We start from the raw sequence: 18,273 nt of genomic DNA on the forward strand, positions 1-18,273 counted from the left end.
ACCGAGTTTAGGTCAATGTGAACACGGCCTTAATATAATATGCATGTACAATGTGTGCTCCAATAATGCAAATCGTACGCAAAATTTATTAATTCATTAACTTTTTTCAATGTTTTAGTGTTATGATGGCATATATTTTTGAAATACTAATGCTCTTCAACTTGGTACTTTATTAAACAGACATAATAAACAAAAAAGTTAAAATATGGGGAACATTACCTCTTTTGCAGAAGAAAAATGTATATAGACGTTAGAACACTCATAAAATAGGTTTTTGAAAAATAATCGCATATGTTATGGTATAGGATTCCATAGTAATGTTAAGGTAAAACTACACTTCAATTCCTATGACTTTTTTTACTCTTGAATGCAATGAACACCTACAAAGTCTTGACAAGTAAAATTGTATGCGAGTAGATGAGGGACGAAAAATACCACAGGAACAGCATGAACAGTCGAACTCATAAATCGAAAATAAAGTGACAACGCCAATAATAGTATACAAGAAACAACATATAAAACTTAAGACTGAGCAACATCAACCCATCCAAATACTGGGGAGATCTCATGTGCTCCGAAGTATGTCAAGTGCACGATGTTTTATCGATATTTTAAACAACCCAATGTCAACTTTATAGTGTCGTTGTTGAAAAAAAAAATACACTGTATGCTATCTATGTGTTCTATACCTTGGTATGTACACCGTTCAGTACGTGATGTGAACGACGTAATCACGATATATTTTATCATTGTATACAGCGCGATGTAAACGATGTCAATGATGTAAACAATAAATAAAGGTTCAAACAATGTAGACGATATTGACACAATATCGTGTGAACATTGTAGATATCGCGATGTTGACAATACTAAATAAACATTGTGCACTGGACAGAAGGGTAAGCATATACTGCTCCACAGGTGTCTATTTGGAAATTCATTCTTATATTGGATAAACATTGATGAAATGTTTAAACAATTATAACCGGTGTTTAGATTTAGTGACACTATATATGTAATAGTAAGGTGTGAATATTAACTAATTCGTCCTATTCTAAGTGAAGTTGATTATTTAGTATGAATGAAAACTATTTTTTTTTCCTTTTGATTTCATAACAGATAACGTATATCCAGCAATTTGAAAATGGAACTGATATCACTAGTAAGGCAGAAAAAGTGCAAAGAGGCAATAGAACTAATCAAAGGAGGATCTGACTTAGAATATGTGAATGAGGTAAAACGTTTCCAGGGCTATGTATATAACAACATGCTTTATTTAAAAAGTCTATTTTCAATTTAATGTCTAAGAAACTATATGTCAACAAATTGTAAATCATTTGTTACACGGATTCCTTAGTTGATTATTTAAGTATAATTGAAATTCTTCAATTTGCGATACAAATATGAATAAACATTGTATGAGTCTATTAATTGTTTGCTCTTATCTTGAATCAGAATGGATGTACATGTCTGCATTTTGCAAGTTCTGAAGGATTGTCAGAAATAATTGTTGCTGCAGCACAGCATGGAGTTGATATGGAACAAAGAGATGAGGTAAATAGTTTGACAGAACTAACAAAAAGCAAAAATCAGATTTCAAGAGCAACCATGATGCAAATAATAGAAAAAGTCACATAATAAATATAGAACATAAAAAAGGACATTCAAACTAAAAAAAAACGGACAAGCAGCATGGCTAAAAAAAGTCTTTTCAAACATCAAACTAAAAAAAAAACAGAAGTCTTATGACTGAAAAACAACCAACCAAAAGATGTTTACATGTGCTTTGCAATAGACGGTAGAAGGGAGCAATATACCAGAGGGACAGTAAAAATCATAGATTGAAAACAAACTGAAAACGCCATGGCTAAAACGTTGAAATGCAAACAGACAAATAAGAGTACACAAGCCACAGCATATAAAACTAAAGACAAAGCAACACCAAACTGAGGGTGATCTCAGGTGCTTTGGAAGTGTAAGCAAATTGTGCTCAACACGTGGTACTCGTCGTGTTACTTATGTTATTTCAAATTCAATAAATAGTAAAATTCGTTAGATCACATTCGTAAATAGGGAAAGTATTGTAGTTACGAAATAAGGAACATATCCGATTTCATCTCATTGCATAGTTGTTTTACACTGTCAGTGTTCATTTATTCAATTCTTTTCAAAGGATGGTGAAACTGCGTTATTCAAAGCTGTGAAACATTCAAACATTGAATCAGTTGTAGCGCTGGTTGCCTTTAATGCAACAATTTATGTTGTCAACAATGTAAGTATAACATTAACATGCATTTATACAGTAAATAAAGTGCATAGGGCTTAAAACATCCGGAACAAAAATAAAGCTGACATTTCTCACAATGTACGACAGGAATAACATATTATAAATAATAATTTTGTATTGCAGTATGTTTAATTGTTAACAATATCTTGGTATGTCATTGTCAGATGCATTGGTAACAAAATCTCTTGTTATGAACAGGCTTTATCTGGTTAAATATATTACCATCACTCAAGTTAGATTAAACAAAATTATGTAGTTGATCAAAAGTGTAGATTTAATTCACCATTTCTTATATATTAACCTGCCCAAAACCAAGTCAGTCATTAGCAGTTGTTAGATTTAGGAAGATGTAGTATGCATGGTATGAGTGTAAATGTTTGTTTGGTGCCTTAAAGCTTATGGTATTGACATTCTATTTATAATAATATTGGAGGACTTTTTTGTTTTTTTTTTCTCCATTGTATACTGAATGTACCAGTTCGCTACTGTTGCTGTCAATTAAAGCTGTTTTTGTGATCAACCGGCATTGTATGGTGTCGATCGATCGAAGCATGCTTCAGAATGGAAACATTTCATCAATAGTATACTGTCAAATTGTATGATAAATGACAAGTAGTGTCTAATTTCTTTCAAATTGTTGTTGGGAATAAAAACACAGCTTATATATATATATATTGCATATGGACAGTCAAATTTACTGTGAAAACTAGGCCGACCATAATCGTTTACACAAACAAATCAACTTGAACAATGAGGTTTTTATATTCTTATTGTGAATTTGGGGTTCATGTTAAATGTCAATCTAACATATGTTGTTGTAGTTAGGCTTTCTTGTGAATTATGAAGATCATGTTATGTACGAGAATACAATTGTATACTTATGGAACATATTTTATATTTATGAAAAATTAAAATGATTGCTTATAAAACATGTAAAAGGTTTTTGTGTTGCCAATATAAAAAAAAAATAATTGTAAATTGATTTGAAATTTGATGTCAATAGATAATTCAAATGTGTTAGATTATCCGTTCAGTATATAACTGTATTGGTTCTATCCACTACCGTGGTTTTAATTTTTTTAATTTCATAATTATCACGTGTTTTACGATTAAGATTTGGTCTTGGTTGCTGATATAAACCGAAATTCGGAAAATAAGTCACCGGATATTAGATCAATCTGTTTAGTTATCTCTTTCTTTGATTTAGATGCAGCTGACTTAATTTTTTTTCAAAAGTAATACTTTTTTTTCAGAAAGGACAAAGTCTCTTAGACATAGCGGTTGCAAAGAAAGACACTGCGGTTGTAGAGTTACTTTGTAGTTTAGGATCATCTGTAACTATTGATGATTGGACAGTTGGAGGTGTTGATGTCAATATTCTAAGCAAAGAAGATCAGAACATAATGAGAATACTAATCAACCGACTAGAACTAGAAGCCGAGAACAATTATGGGTATTGTAATAAACAACAAATGCAAACGATTATATTTAATTTTTGAGGGATTATTCAGAGTTTCTGAGGAACAGACATAACTGTCTATAATACTGTAAATATTTACATTTGTATATCGAAAACTCAAATGATAAGTCTAAACTTTGATATATATTTGTAAGTAGTATAAGAACTCCGTAACAGACCCTAACATATCTCGTAACAATTAGTAAATGCTTTTCATATCTGTTTTGACAGAATTTAATAATGATGTTGACTAAGTAGACCAGATGTTTGTTTATTTGATTGTGTTGATAAATGAATGTTGAATATAGTAATAGTTGTTATCTATTCGTTTGTTGTATTTGTGTTTAAATTTTGTCATTTGATTAGGAACTTTAGTTGTCGAATTTTCCAGGGAGTTAAGTATTTTTGTGATTTCAATTTTACTATAACAGCAAATATCATCCACATCTTCAAGTATCTGACATTCTCATTGCTGGTGAACGTTTCGTCCCCTAGGATATCACCAGCCCAGTAGTTAACACTTCGATGTTGACATGAATATCAATAATGTGGTCATTTACATAAATTTCCTGTTAACTAAACATTGAATTTTTCGAAAAACTAAGTTTTTTTTAATTCCGGGCATAGATTACCTTAGCCGTATTTGACAAAACTTTTTGGAATTTCGGATCCTCAATGCTCTTCAATTTTGTACTTTTTTGGCTTTATAAATATTTCGATATGCGCGTCACTGATGAGTCTTATGTAGACGAAACGTGCGTCTGGCGTACAAAATTATAATCCTGGTACCTTTGAAAACTACTTAACATCTAAGTGGTTGTAACCGCCGACATGTTTAAATCATGAAGCAAACTTATCTTTCTGCAAACTGATATAATGTATACTTCTTGATTTCCCTTGTTGATTTTGAGATAATAATATACCAACATCATTTTACGTGCATTAATATGGATTAAGCTGAGTTTGGTCTCTTTACTATGATTGTACCTTTGCTTTGCTCTGCATAATATGTGATATGTTCAAAAGCATATTTTATTATTTATGATAACAAATACGAAAACTTACTGAAACGTTTACTTTTAATGAACAATGATAGCTGTTAAATTATGGAAAATATGTATCTATAAGTCGTTTTGCAATTAAAATATCAAAGTAAAGGTATTTTTATTGTAGAAACAATGCTTTTGGAGTCTGCTACGTTAATCCTGGTGAAGATATTTCATTATTCAAAGACATCACACTCAATACGGACAATATTAGCACCAACTTTTTTTATATTGTTCAAAAATTATCCCAGAATACACTGAAATTTCATTACATCTTGGTTCTGAAGACCGAATTTTCAGCGATGTTTATGAAATTCAAACATGGGGTAACACTCCAACATGTTTAAAGTTGGACATCTCTGTGCTAGGATTTGTTGAAGAAAATGAGCTGGTTGTAATAATGCCATTAGAAGGTTTTGTAGAAGGCAATATTTCAGGTCAGTCATTTACAGACGGAGAGCACCCAGAAGAGGTTAGTTTGTTTAAATCACCATTTGTTCAATTAAAGTCAGATGTATGTACTCTTTCTTGGGTCAATAGTGATTATATTTTTTTACTCCTATCAAAACAATATTACAATCTGAAAAAAGTTCGAAAGCAAACGCATGTTCTTGTTAACATGAGACTGTACTATATTCCTTAAATTAAGAGACTGGGCTTGATTGTTAAACTAATGTAGGAAGTGATTTCTTAGATATTATATATATTTTTATCAATTGTTATGCAAACCCAAACAAAAATGAACCTTAAAACTTTGGGGTTTATTTTGACTATCTTACTTATTTAGGTTGTTGAAAAGCTCTGAACCAATCACCCTTTTTGGGGTTTTCCTATTCATATCTTTTTTTTTTCTGGTAGGGTTTTCTGTGTTTGTACGTTTAACACAGACAAGTTATGTTAGTGATCTTATTATCTGTATCTTTTAAATTTATATCTTCATTCTTTTTATTCTTATGTTTGAACATGTTCCAATTGGTATAACGTCATGGTATCGGCATTTATGTAATCAAATTTAATTACTGCAAACCGATATATGCCAAAAAACAATGCATCTTAAGTCGTTCGGTTATAACTCCATCGGTTTACCTCCCATAGCTGTAGTTCTATTTTATTGGAATTTAATGTATGTAAACTAAGGCATCTATATCGACATAATACTTTTTTCAGTCTACGGAATTTGATATAAAAAATGTTCATTAAAAGTTGTTTGCTCTATGGTCGGGTGGTTGTCGCTTTGACATATTCACCATTTCCTTTCTCAATTTTATTTTAACAAGAATGAAGACGGCCACGTTCGTTGTATTATCATAGCTTCGGCAAGAAGAGTTTGACGTTACGCAAGAAGCAGTCAAAATTATTCCCCAATCAGAAAGTAGTGCAGAAATCAACATACCCGATGGAGCATTTAAGTCACCAGGAAAATTAATGCTTAATGTAGGATGTATAAAAATGATTTTATAGAATACAGAAAAATATTTCTATAAGTATTTAATTATTAGTGTTGTCTGTTTTAATGTGAAGACAAACATAAATCTGTTTTTTTACCATTATAATTTTTATCATAATGATTGTTTTGCAAGCAATCTTTTTGTAAAGTCTTTTTGTAAATGTTTCAAAAAGGAGTGTTTTGTTCTTCAATTTGCCATATAGCAAATTTTTATTTCTTGAGATGGAATTTTAGATAGATATCTAATTTTATAGTTGCTAATAGGTTTAACAAATAATGTTGTAGCGACTTTTTGTATTATTACTTCAAAAATAATTGTAATTAAAAAATCAAAATGCATCGATTTTCCATTTGAGGTGGCTAATACGAATGATTGGAACAGTGAGGAAACGGTCTTGTTCACCAATGTCATAGATTTAACAATGCAGACCAAAACCAAACCTGCCAAACCTGTAAATGTGAAACTTCCTCTGCATTCACTGACTGTATCTGTCGATGACCTAATAATAATAGCCTCACATAAAGATATTCCAGAAACAGAGAAAGATTGGGAAATTTGTCCAACAAATGTAAAAATTGAAGGGAACATGATATCATTCAGTGCAGAACATTTTACATGGTAGGTTTTTATCACATATCGGTATGTTAAAAGAACAATATACCGCTAACATATCTTAGACATTATAAACACAGCAAAAGCCTCAAAACCATTCAAATGGGTAGCCAACGTTAACGTCAGAAAGTTGTATGAATGAGTGATAAATCGTATGTTGTGCAAAACAAAATATTGTTACTTTTAGAGGACACGCTATCTGCATCCGCATCGGAATAAACAAATCTCCTCTACATGCGTTTTTTTTTTTTTTTTTTTTTTCGTATTGTGCTTAACTCAGAACAAGATAATTTCAGAAAGAATGACAATTAACCATCTCACTAGATAACTCAAAGTTCATCTATCTAATCAAACTTAAAACAAATGATTCTAAGCCTGCCTAACATTATGCTTCGTGTTGCTTAATCTTTAGTTCATATGTTTACCTGTCCCTCTATTCTAGAAGTTATCCGAGATAAATTTCAACTTCCCAATTTCGGGTTCAATATTGATTTCGATAAAAATGTATGTCATGACTCTAATATGAATATGGTTTTGTGTATGTATCTTTTGTCATGAAAATAAGTTGTGTTTCTGAGTTCATAACATTCATTTCGATTACATTTTAGAGCTGAAAAACTATCAACATAGATGAATCAGTTTATTGTCTTAAGGTTATATTATAGTCAATAGCTAATCCGCTTAATTGCAGTATGTGGTGTAGTGTATGTGATATGTTTATCAATCTTCAGCACATGAGGCAGACAAAAAATAATGTAAACTTTCTTTGAAACATAATGTTTGCTGCAATCGGTTACGCAGTTACTATGATAATTATTCCTTTATGATAATGCATGTTTTTGTTGGAATCAGGTTTGCTGTTGGATCAAAGAAAAATTTCCAGAACAGTGCAGAATCCGCAACGTTGGCTGTTCTCCAATACAGACCGACAGAGATATTTGCAGGTCTGAAGAAAGCGACAGATAATAAATTGACCTTAATAGTTGAAATAACATTGAAACATTTTGGGAAAAAGAGAAGGAAATATTGGAGACAAAAGGGGTTTAGACTGCAGACAATAGAATACAGAGACGGTGTAGTTCAAGATGGGGAAAAGCTAAAGGTATATTTCTATAATTATGTTCGTTTTTTAATTACATTCGCTAAATACCACCATATACTAGTTTGAAGCTGTCCATAAGTGTACTTACATGCTTCGTTTCCAGTCTTAACTATATGTTCAATTCGGTTATTGCAATAAATTGTCTTCAATGTTTGCATTTCTTCTTTGGTGTTCACAGAAAACAGACTGTAATAACGTACTAAATATGCTATATAAGATACCTGTTTCAGTGTCACGTAGTACTTCTCTATGACGTATACTTACTCTATGAAAGGAAGAAATATAATGTTGATTCTGAATTGCACAATGTTAGTTTGGAAACCTATACCTTTAAATGTAGAACAATGTTTATATGTGTTTCCCTTTACATGTAGTGCTTTAACCAATAAAAAGACAGAATTAACACAAAATTGCAAATAAAGAAACGATTGACAAATCGTGGTTTTCTATAGCATCATCAAGATATTTTATTTCTTTTCCGAAAATGTTTCTCACCAAAATTGCTTATCTAATTATTTTTTAAAGGCTTATAATTTGATACGCCATATGAACGTTTCATATACATAAGATTCTTTTGTGAAGCTCAGATATTTATAAAACCAAACAAATTTAAATTTGAGGAGCATTGAGGGCCCTATCTTCAGAAAGTTGTCCCAAATACGACCAAGGTCATTTATCCCTTTGATACGACAATCCATAGTATTTCGAATAATTCATACTTTACAAACAGTAAATTTATAAAAATGACTATATCTATATTGAACGATATAAGAAGTGATTTTGATACTTCTTGAATAATGTTCATGTCGAAGTACAAATGTTTTATCACGTATACATCAAACAAATGACAGTTAAGATCTCTGGTTTTATCTTAAAAATGAAACTCACTGACTGCGGATTTAATATTTGGGATGTTTTACGGTATTATTTTGTCCTGCATGTTCTTGCATTTACTTGTATTGTAGTGCTGTCATGTAAAGTGTACATTTTAATGTTATATTTAACATTATCATAAAAGTGCAAGGTTTGGCTAGCGGCAACACCAGGTTCAACCCACCATTTGTTTTCTTAAAATGTCCTGTACCAAGTCAGGAAAATGGCCATTGTTATTAAAGTTCGTTGCTGTGTCTGTTACATGTTTACGTTATGTTTCTGTTGTGTCGTACACGTAGTCTTATATTTGATGTGTCTATTTCAGTTTTGGATTGTAACCAAGATTTTTTTCTCAATCGATTTAATAATTTCGAACAGCAGTACAATATTGTTGTCTTTATTTATATATCTTTTTTTTTTTCTAATCTTAGATTTCCTTAGAAGGAAATTTTCAGATAGACACAATTGGAAGTTCAAAAGAACGCATCATATTCAACCATAACAAGAAAAGGAACTATCGTACGTTTTATATTGTTTCTGAACAACAAGAACCACCTATAGGTGACGTCGTTGTGGTCAGGACTACGAAGAAAATAGTTGAACAAAATGTTATTGATAAATTAGAAAACAAAATCAAACCTGGACTATGGTCGGTCTTATGTAACAACGTGGTTAAAGTAGCAACATCTACATCTAGAAAAGTAGCAATCGAAAATGGTATTGAGGAACTGGTCAGATTACCAATCGATGGACAACTGTCTGGTATTATATTGTTTTTATTTATTTGTTTTAATGTGTTTGTTAAAGATACAAATACAGGTAAATGATAAACACATTGTTTACGACCAGATTGTCATCCTGTCTAACCAATTGCAAACTCTTTATTCAAGAGCTTTTAGCTGCTACTCATAATTTATGAAACATCACCAGTGTCTTAGAAGAAAGATGAACCAATGATATTTCCAAGATCGTCGCTACCTTGATGAAAAGGTTCTTCTTTCTCTAAAGCATTTGATTGTGCCATTAAATAAACGACACTTCGTTTGGAATTACACTTGGAGCTCGGTATTTTATTTTAGTATTTTTGAAACAGTTCAAAAAAACATTCAAACGTCGAGATGTCAGATTCAATTGTCGGAAAGTGAATGCGGTCTTTTAGTTTTGTCATTAACAAATAATACATGAACAAATAAACAGTAATAGAGTTGTCGGCATTAGCATCAGTCTGTTCGAATTACAGACGCCTTTTCAGTTTGTTGGATTTAACAAAAGCAACAGAGGGACGAAAGATACTAAAGGGACAGTCAAACTCATCATTCTAAAACAAACTGACAACGCCATGGCTAAAAATGAAAAAGACAAACAAACAACAGCACACATGACACAACATAGAAAAACCAAAGAATAAACAACACGAACCCCACCAAAATACTAGGGTGATCTCAGGTGCTCCGGAAGGGTAAGCAGATCCTGCTCCACATGTGGTACCCGTCGTGTTGCTTATGTGATAACAAATCCGGTAAATAGTCCAATTCGGTAGGTCTCATTCATGGAAGGAAAGGGGCTTGTATTTATGACGAAAGGAACATATCCGATATCATTTGTGAAACGGTTATTCCATAACGGTCAACCAACTCGTGATGGCGTCCGTAAAATTTACAAAGGGATGATTTCAACTTCACCATTTGGAACTCTTGGTATAATAGCTTCCTTGTGAGCAGCAACCCTCTGTCAAGACAATCATGATAGGAAATGCAAACAAGGGAATATCGTATCAATTGGGAGATCCAGGTGCTGCTGGAATGCTGCTTTTTAGAAATTGAAAGTTCACAATTAGAAAGCTGTAAACGTTTAGATGTCAGATTCAAATGTCTGAAAGTGAATGCGGTCTTTTAGTTTCGTCATTAAGAAATGATACATGAACAAATATAAAATGTAAACAGTAATAGAGTTGTTGGCATTAGCATCAGTCTGTTCGAATAACAGACGCCTTTTCAGTTTGTTCGATTTAACAAAAGCCTTTTCTATTTAACAAAAGATACATAAACAAATAAACAGTGTTAGCGTTGTCATCATTCGAACAAGTTTGTTCGAATCCATATTATGTGTTTTTTTAGTTTTGTACCACGCTTTAGATCAAAATATCGAATACAATAAAAGAATAGTCATGATGATTGAGTAAGCAAAAGACATTTTGCCTTTACACTACAGCAATAGTTAAATACATTTATACTTTTTGAAATAAAATCAACAAATTGATGTTTAAATAGTATTATTTCAAATGTATACTTTAAGCATTTATTATATTGTAGATGAAAACCAAGATGTGCGTGTAAATATAGATGATTCACAATGTAAGTTTAGTATTAGTTAATTTAAAAAGTAAACATATTAAAAAAAGAAACGCTTAACTATTAAGTAAATTGATTTTTCTACAGTTTGAATGAATAATATTTTCTTTGTTGATAAAAACCAGTTTGATACGTGTATTAAATCACTGTGAATACACAGTCATATAATAAGGAGCGTTATATTTGCATGATTATAGAAACAGAAAGAGCACTATATATGTAAAATACCAACAAAGTACCAAATTTATTTTTTGATATTAAACGAATGGCGTAATGAACCCTAAAAAATATCTATTTAGTTTTAAGCCTAGGTCTTTAAAAAGTAAAGGACTGCCGCTAACTAAAATTGTGACTTCCGAATTATACTTATTAATTGGTTTATACTAAAATGAGCAAAACACTGAGTGTCACTTGTGTAGCAGTATCTACTTACCCTACCGTGGCTCCTGAGATCACTACTAAATTTAGGTGGGGTTTGTGTTGCTAAGACTTTATTTTCTATGCTGTGTTGTGTATAATATTGCTTATCTGTTCATTGCCTTTTTTCTTCCTTTTTTTTTTTAGCTATGTCGTTGTCAGTTTATATTTGATTCATGAGTTTAAATTCCCTATAATATCGTTCGTCCCTCTTCCTTGACGGCTGCCATTTTTTTGCAAATTGTATATATTTTTTTATGCTAATTCTTGTTGAAATGATTCACAAAGATACATTATTTAATTTTAAGTAAAACATTCGGTGGAAATTTTTTCTTTGGGGTATTCGTCATTTTTTTTTAGAACCACATGTTAACTTTTTTTTGTTTAGTACACAATGGGGTGATGGTGTTACATTTTTTTTGTTAGTATCTAAAAGTTGTTCATTACTTATGAAATATTAATTATCCTTCGTGTTTGAAAACTGCAATATTTATAATAACTTTACCAGGTTGACATTTTCATATTTTTAATCTTTAAGGTAAGATTCCTGTTCTTCGAAAATCATCATTATTTAGACTCGGACAACAATTAAGTGAAGATGAATGCTACAAACTTGGAGTAAAATTGAATATCTCCGATGAGAAACTATCGAGCATAGAGTCAACATTGGAATTTAAAACCGCGATGTTCGAAATATGGAGACCTCCTAGGCCTAATGAAACCTTGGTTTTTAATTTAGTTATAGCACTTAAAAAGATACGCAAGGGAAATGAAGCCGATGCCGTTCAAAAAGCTTTTGTAGACAATGTAGAATTCAAACCAGATGGTTAAGAAAATGTAAACATCAAAAAAAAAATTAAAAATCTATCTTCATTGAATAGATATTATAGCGTCATATAGAAATAAATTTTGAATATTTTCTAAATGTTGTTACTTTTCTCGGTTAAACAGTCAATTTTTTGTCATGCTTAGGCCTATACCAGCTTACTATGTGGTATTGGTTGTATGCATTGGTAAGAGCAATGCCTATAATCTATTGTATCATTGTCTTTTGTATTATGTGATCAATCGTTTTAACTGAGACAAACCAACTGGCTGGAACAGAACAATGGGTACATTAAACCACGTGATTATAAAGAAAAAACCCAGCCACATGAGATTGAAATGTTAATAAACAAAGTATAATAAATACATATCTGAAATGTTAAATGATCTGACATCTTTGATTTCTTGTATTTAGCTTCCTCAACTCTTTCAAAACAGTTGTATGCAATTTATATTGATACTCAACTTCAGTGTCATCTAGTATGGTTTTATCGGTACTGAACTATTCTTTTCAAAAACACAAGAACACATCCGCTACATCCCAGGTCCTTGACTGAATTAAAGCTTATGTTAAGCCTTGCTTTTTTGTACTCGTATTGTCATCTAATAAAAGCATGTTGATTATAAGGTGTTTTTTCTGTCTCATATCTTTCTATTTGAACCCGTCCAGAACTTCTTACTACAGCCGTAAACAACATCTTGTCTTGCATTGTATGTATTATTTTTGGTAAGGTTAAAACTTTCCGATAATAATACCTGTCACGGCCAGGCCGGGAAACTGGGTAGGCAAAACCCATATTTAATCAGCGAATAAAACAATGTGTTCAATGTCATTTAAAAAAAAGGGAAACCTAGTGTGTGAACAGGGTAATCGTCTCACATCATAGTGCAGTGACAGAAGCATATTGACAACAATAACAAAAAAGAAATTCAAAAGTATAATCATCCTAAGTTACATACGGTTAAACATTTTCTTACTTATAGACACACATGGCTTCTATATTTTTATTATATAATATACAAAGGTAACAAAAAGATAGGCCGGAAACAACTGTTGCCAGATAGATTTTATTCACAAGTAGTCAGGTCAAGTTCTGAGGCGATAGTCTTAGTGTATTTATATGAACTGTTATTTACTAGAGTTGTTTGGAAAAAAAATATTTATTGATGCTCAAGTAAATATTTTAATAAAAAAAAAGACAGTAAATATATCGGTGAAACAAAAAGTTCAAACCTATTTGAAATTTAAAGTGCCAATGAACTTATGTTTATGCAAGGTTGATTATATTCATAAAAAGAGTCCTGTAACAACTAAAAAGTATTCGTGAATCATCCAAAAAAGAGTCCGTGTAACACTCGTTAAAGTACTGATTTTCTATAGCTCTGTTTTGGGCAAAAGTCGTACAACAGTATAATTCCCAGTGCTAAATAATAACAATACGACTAATAAGATTTCAGATAGTTGACATAAGGTCAATTGGGATGTCCTGAAAAACAAATAGTTTGACTTTTTGTGATCTGCAGTTTTGGTAAAATTGTTAAAATTAACTTCATAGTTGATTTCAATACTATGTATATCAAAAGGGCTTAACAGGAGTTCATAATTGATTTACATAGTAAGATAAATACATTTAAAGTATGTGTGATGATAATAATCAAACCATGACAAATACAAAAGATTATTTAAACATAAAGGACTGTTCGACAAAAACTTTAAATGATTCATTATTTGCGTTGAAATTTCATACTGAAACAAACTCTGACGTATTGAAGTGAACAATAATAAAATGAAGTATGTGTTACCATATAATTTCTGTCCTTGTTAATTTATTGTGTACACTATTATGGAAATAGATATAGGAAGATGTGGTGTATGTATTCAAACATATTATTTGATGTTATTTTTTAATACGGTATTCAATATATCGGGGCAACTTGAGTAGTTGGAGATATATATTGCTAACACTGTATTTTGTTTTCTCGTAGTATAATTTCTATGCCAGAGCAATTGAAATGCCAACATAGTTTCTTTCCTCGATTTGTAATTGATGGTAATAATAACAAGTATCGTTGTGTGAAGCATGTTCAAGATGCAGAGTTAAAAGATTTAAAGTTAACAGTAACCTGCACAAAACGGTACTTATAAATATTATCAATTTGTATTTTATTTCATTTCTGTGATTCAATCAGGAAGAGTCACATGCAAATCTATATTTTCAAAAGTAAATTGAAAACGGCTGATACAGTCAGGGGCACTACTTAAACAAGTAACAATTAAAATTACCTATACAAGTAATGTTGAAAACGAGGCTTATTTAAATATAACTTATATAAGTTATTTTTCTGAATATTATTTTTATAGGTGTCCAAGAATACAGATTTTACTAGCTTTAAATAATTTTCACAGTTATCTGGTTATTTTTCCCTTGATATATAAAAACTAATTCTTCAGAAACACTAATTAACTTTCCGACGCACTTATCTTTCATACCGACGCTTCTGGGTCAAAGATTGGTCTCTCGGGACTATTAAATTATCATTTTCCTCTAAAATCTTGAAGGTAGACTGATATAAATAGATAGATACTTGTGAATTAATTAAGACCTGAAGTTATTTATAATTTGTAACCTAAATCAATTACATATGTGCCTTAGATAAGTGTAATTGCTATTTTTTTCAAAAATGTTTAAAATAACTTATTCAAGTAATATTTTTGTTATTATTTTCAAAGTAACCCTTCATCTCTATACTCCTCTCAAATTTGATAAATTCTTTATTTTATGATATAAAATGTAGTTTAAAATCATGAAAACTACATTTAGTCTATGTTTCTATTGAAAATTAAAATAACTCTATTAAGTAATTTTATTGTATTTAAAATAAAAAATTACTTACATAAGTAATTTAAAAAAATAACTTGTTTAAGTAACGCCCCTGACTGTGATAGAAAAGTGATATTACATAGTAATGTTTAGATTAACTAAAAATCGATAAATTTTGTGACGTCTTGTATATTGCAAGAGATTGTGGTAAGTTTCTTCGTTTCTTTTGAAGTGTTCATGCATGATTAATCATTTAACAAAATACTATTTTTCAATACATACGATATTTCAGATGTGCACAATGAAAGATAAATGAAATAACAACTAAATATTGTTACTGTCAATAGAATTCGTACAAAATTAAATGATCGAAACCAGAAACATACTTATCATGGTAATTTATCCTTGTAACGACCTGATATAAAGGCTGAAATTGTATAATACTAATATGCATTATAAATGTTATAAAGCAGGGTTGCCACGGTGATTTCCCTGTGATAGTTGAGAGTAAATAATAAATTAGATAGAAATGAAGAGGGTGGTTAATTACCAACCCTTAGACTACACTTTTACGTTAGATTCTTTACGACCAAAAGTTCACATTACTTAAACTGTATAACACGCTAATTATAACACGAAAAAACATGGTTTATATGGTTTGAACTTATATTAAAGTAGTTGTATGTTGACCTACAATCAAAGAGATCATTGTCAACTGATTCTTTATCGTGTTATTTCTATAAAAGATATTTTAACAATTATCTCGTTAAAGACGTTTAAATAAATCAGTAATAGTATATAGAGTTTTTAGATAAATATCATCGATCATTTTAAAAGGAATCTAATGTCATGTTTAATGAGAAGTTGCCAATTGATAATTAGAGTACTACAAACTGCATTCCAACACATAACTTCAGTATCTATTAACTTTGATCGGGCTTGCTACTAACTTAGGTAAGAAAAACTGAACATTTCAACTTGTTTTATGTTGTTGTCTTATTAAATGTAAAAACCATAATAAACAAAATGTCATCAAGACATGCAGTAAGAGTCATTGTTTCTAGTCATACTCGTGTATATTACTTATGAGCCTTATACACTTTTGATATTAAGTTTCTTGCGATTACCTCGAAGACAGCAATATAAAGAAGACTATTAACAATGCACAAATTATTTATATGCATAATGAAAAGTTGCCTTATAAGTATTTGCACCCATCCACCACTTGAATCTCTATTTTACGAATATTCACAAGAAATTAAAAAAAAAAACAATGTAGGTTCATTTTGCTTTCGACAATAAATAAACTTGTACCACTTAGGAAACTAAAAATTATTCCGACGAAAATATATGAAGCTATAACAAGTATGGCATTATGAATGATAAAAAAACGAAATTCATCTATATCATGTATACTAATATGACAGACAGAAAACAACGACATCCATAATACTACAGACCATAGACAAGCACATATATTTTGATAATGTGAAAGGATTACACCTACGAACCTTACCTTGGACAATTTGAAGAACTATGGTTTTTGACTAATGATCGATGAGATTGCAGGATATCACAAGCCCTTGAATGCCCATGTCTGTTGCTGGTTGAAATGTTACGTTTTGACATACAATCCATTGAAAATCTCAATTTTGTTAATGTACTAGTTGCTAACAATGTTTAAGTATGTGGAACACCAATTGTAGTTGCAGTCAAAGTTTCAGAACCATATCCATATTTGGCACAATTATCAATTGCTTGTATTACGGCCTTTTAACATTTTTAATAATTGCTCACTTGAAGACTTCCTAGTATACAAAAGGCACATGTGATGCATTTATATAATATTACCCTTGATTTAAGCACCACTGAATGAATATTATAGTTTATCTTTTTGACTACAGTTTCAAGAACCCCTAAATCGACAGTTCTACGCTAGTGAGTTTACTGTTTATGACATGTTTATAATTCTTTTCAATATAAAGGCACGAATCGCATTACCAGATTTTGAAACAAGTGATCACGGTTTTTTTTTTAATTTACAATGGTCTTCTAAAACTTTGTATTTGATTTTACCTTCCCACTATTTTGATGTTAGCATCATTCTATACTAGACAAAACTGGCCTGTATTTCACATGAATGTTCGGTATGCCTAATTCTAACCTTTCAAAACATGTTAAACTTGACATCACATGTTTCTGTCTTTGATTCATTGTGTCAATCAGTGTCTATCTGACTATCAAAGCATTTACAGGCTGACCGGTGCAGGTTGTACGCACACTTAAATGTTTAATGTTTAATATGTATATACAGTGATGAAGACATGCACATCTGATTTTTCTTACTGCATTATAAGCTAATGTCCATGTGTTTTGTTTATATATAAATGTCATACCGAGGCATAATTTTGAGGCAATTTGTAAGATTATCTGTTTATCCATCTGCTTATTGTACATAGAAATGAACACGACAATTGCAAAAACAATATTTTTTTTTAATATCACGATGCCTGAAAGGAAACTGTTTGCACATACATTTTGTACTTGTGGAGGCGCAAGAAGATAAAATCCAGGAATCTGTTTTATCACCCTCAGATATTGATGGCACCAACATGTTTGAAACTACTGGTGTAGTCGGCTTTAATGCTTTTTTGTTTTATTTTGACTTATGATCAACAAAGATTTCAAATCGAGCGCCACAAACAAGTCATATACAGTTGAATCGCACAACTTGTGTTATATTACATGAGCCAAAGTATTGATACCACTTAGCCGAATACACTGTAGAGTTGCGTTTCGCCCACGCATGTAACAAATGTTCAGTATTCTGCTTTACTTTTTCGATAGGTTAATTTTCTTTCATAATAATAACTGTTCCAACTGTTTCAAATGAGCGCTTTAGTGATACGTATACAACCGTAACACGCAGAAACGTGTCCTTTCCCCCCCTACATTTCCGATTCTTCACAAATGTTATTGATCTGAAAAACTTGTCTAGATTACATAAAAGCGCTAAAACCTTTCTTTTAAA

General features: G+C 31.0%; 2 protein-coding genes across 2 annotated transcripts; both read left to right on the plus strand.

The window, feature by feature from the left end:
* Positions 1-1,144: 1,144 nt before the first annotated feature.
* On the plus strand, positions 1,145-5,597 carry LOC139526350 (uncharacterized). The gene is made up of 6 exons (XM_071321485.1): positions 1,145-1,234; positions 1,456-1,554; positions 2,174-2,272; positions 3,541-3,740; positions 5,093-5,264; positions 5,580-5,597. Exons 1-6 carry the CDS (start codon positions 1,145-1,147, stop codon positions 5,595-5,597), a joined length of 678 nt encoding a protein of 225 aa, XP_071177586.1.
* Positions 5,598-6,537: 940 nt separating this feature from the next.
* Positions 6,538-12,437, plus strand: LOC139526059 (uncharacterized). The gene is made up of 5 exons (XM_071321220.1): positions 6,538-6,858; positions 7,705-7,954; positions 9,259-9,589; positions 11,140-11,181; positions 12,134-12,437. The coding sequence occupies exons 1-5, from the start codon at positions 6,662-6,664 to the stop codon at positions 12,424-12,426; spliced, it is 1,113 nt and encodes a 370-aa protein (XP_071177321.1). The 5' UTR covers positions 6,538-6,661; the 3' UTR covers positions 12,427-12,437.
* The last annotated feature ends 5,836 nt before the right edge of the window (positions 12,438-18,273 follow it).

This window comes from Mytilus edulis, chromosome 6 (assembly GCF_963676685.1).
Source record: "Mytilus edulis chromosome 6, xbMytEdul2.2, whole genome shotgun sequence".
NCBI classification, from domain to species: Eukaryota; Metazoa; Mollusca; class Bivalvia; order Mytilida; family Mytilidae; genus Mytilus; species Mytilus edulis.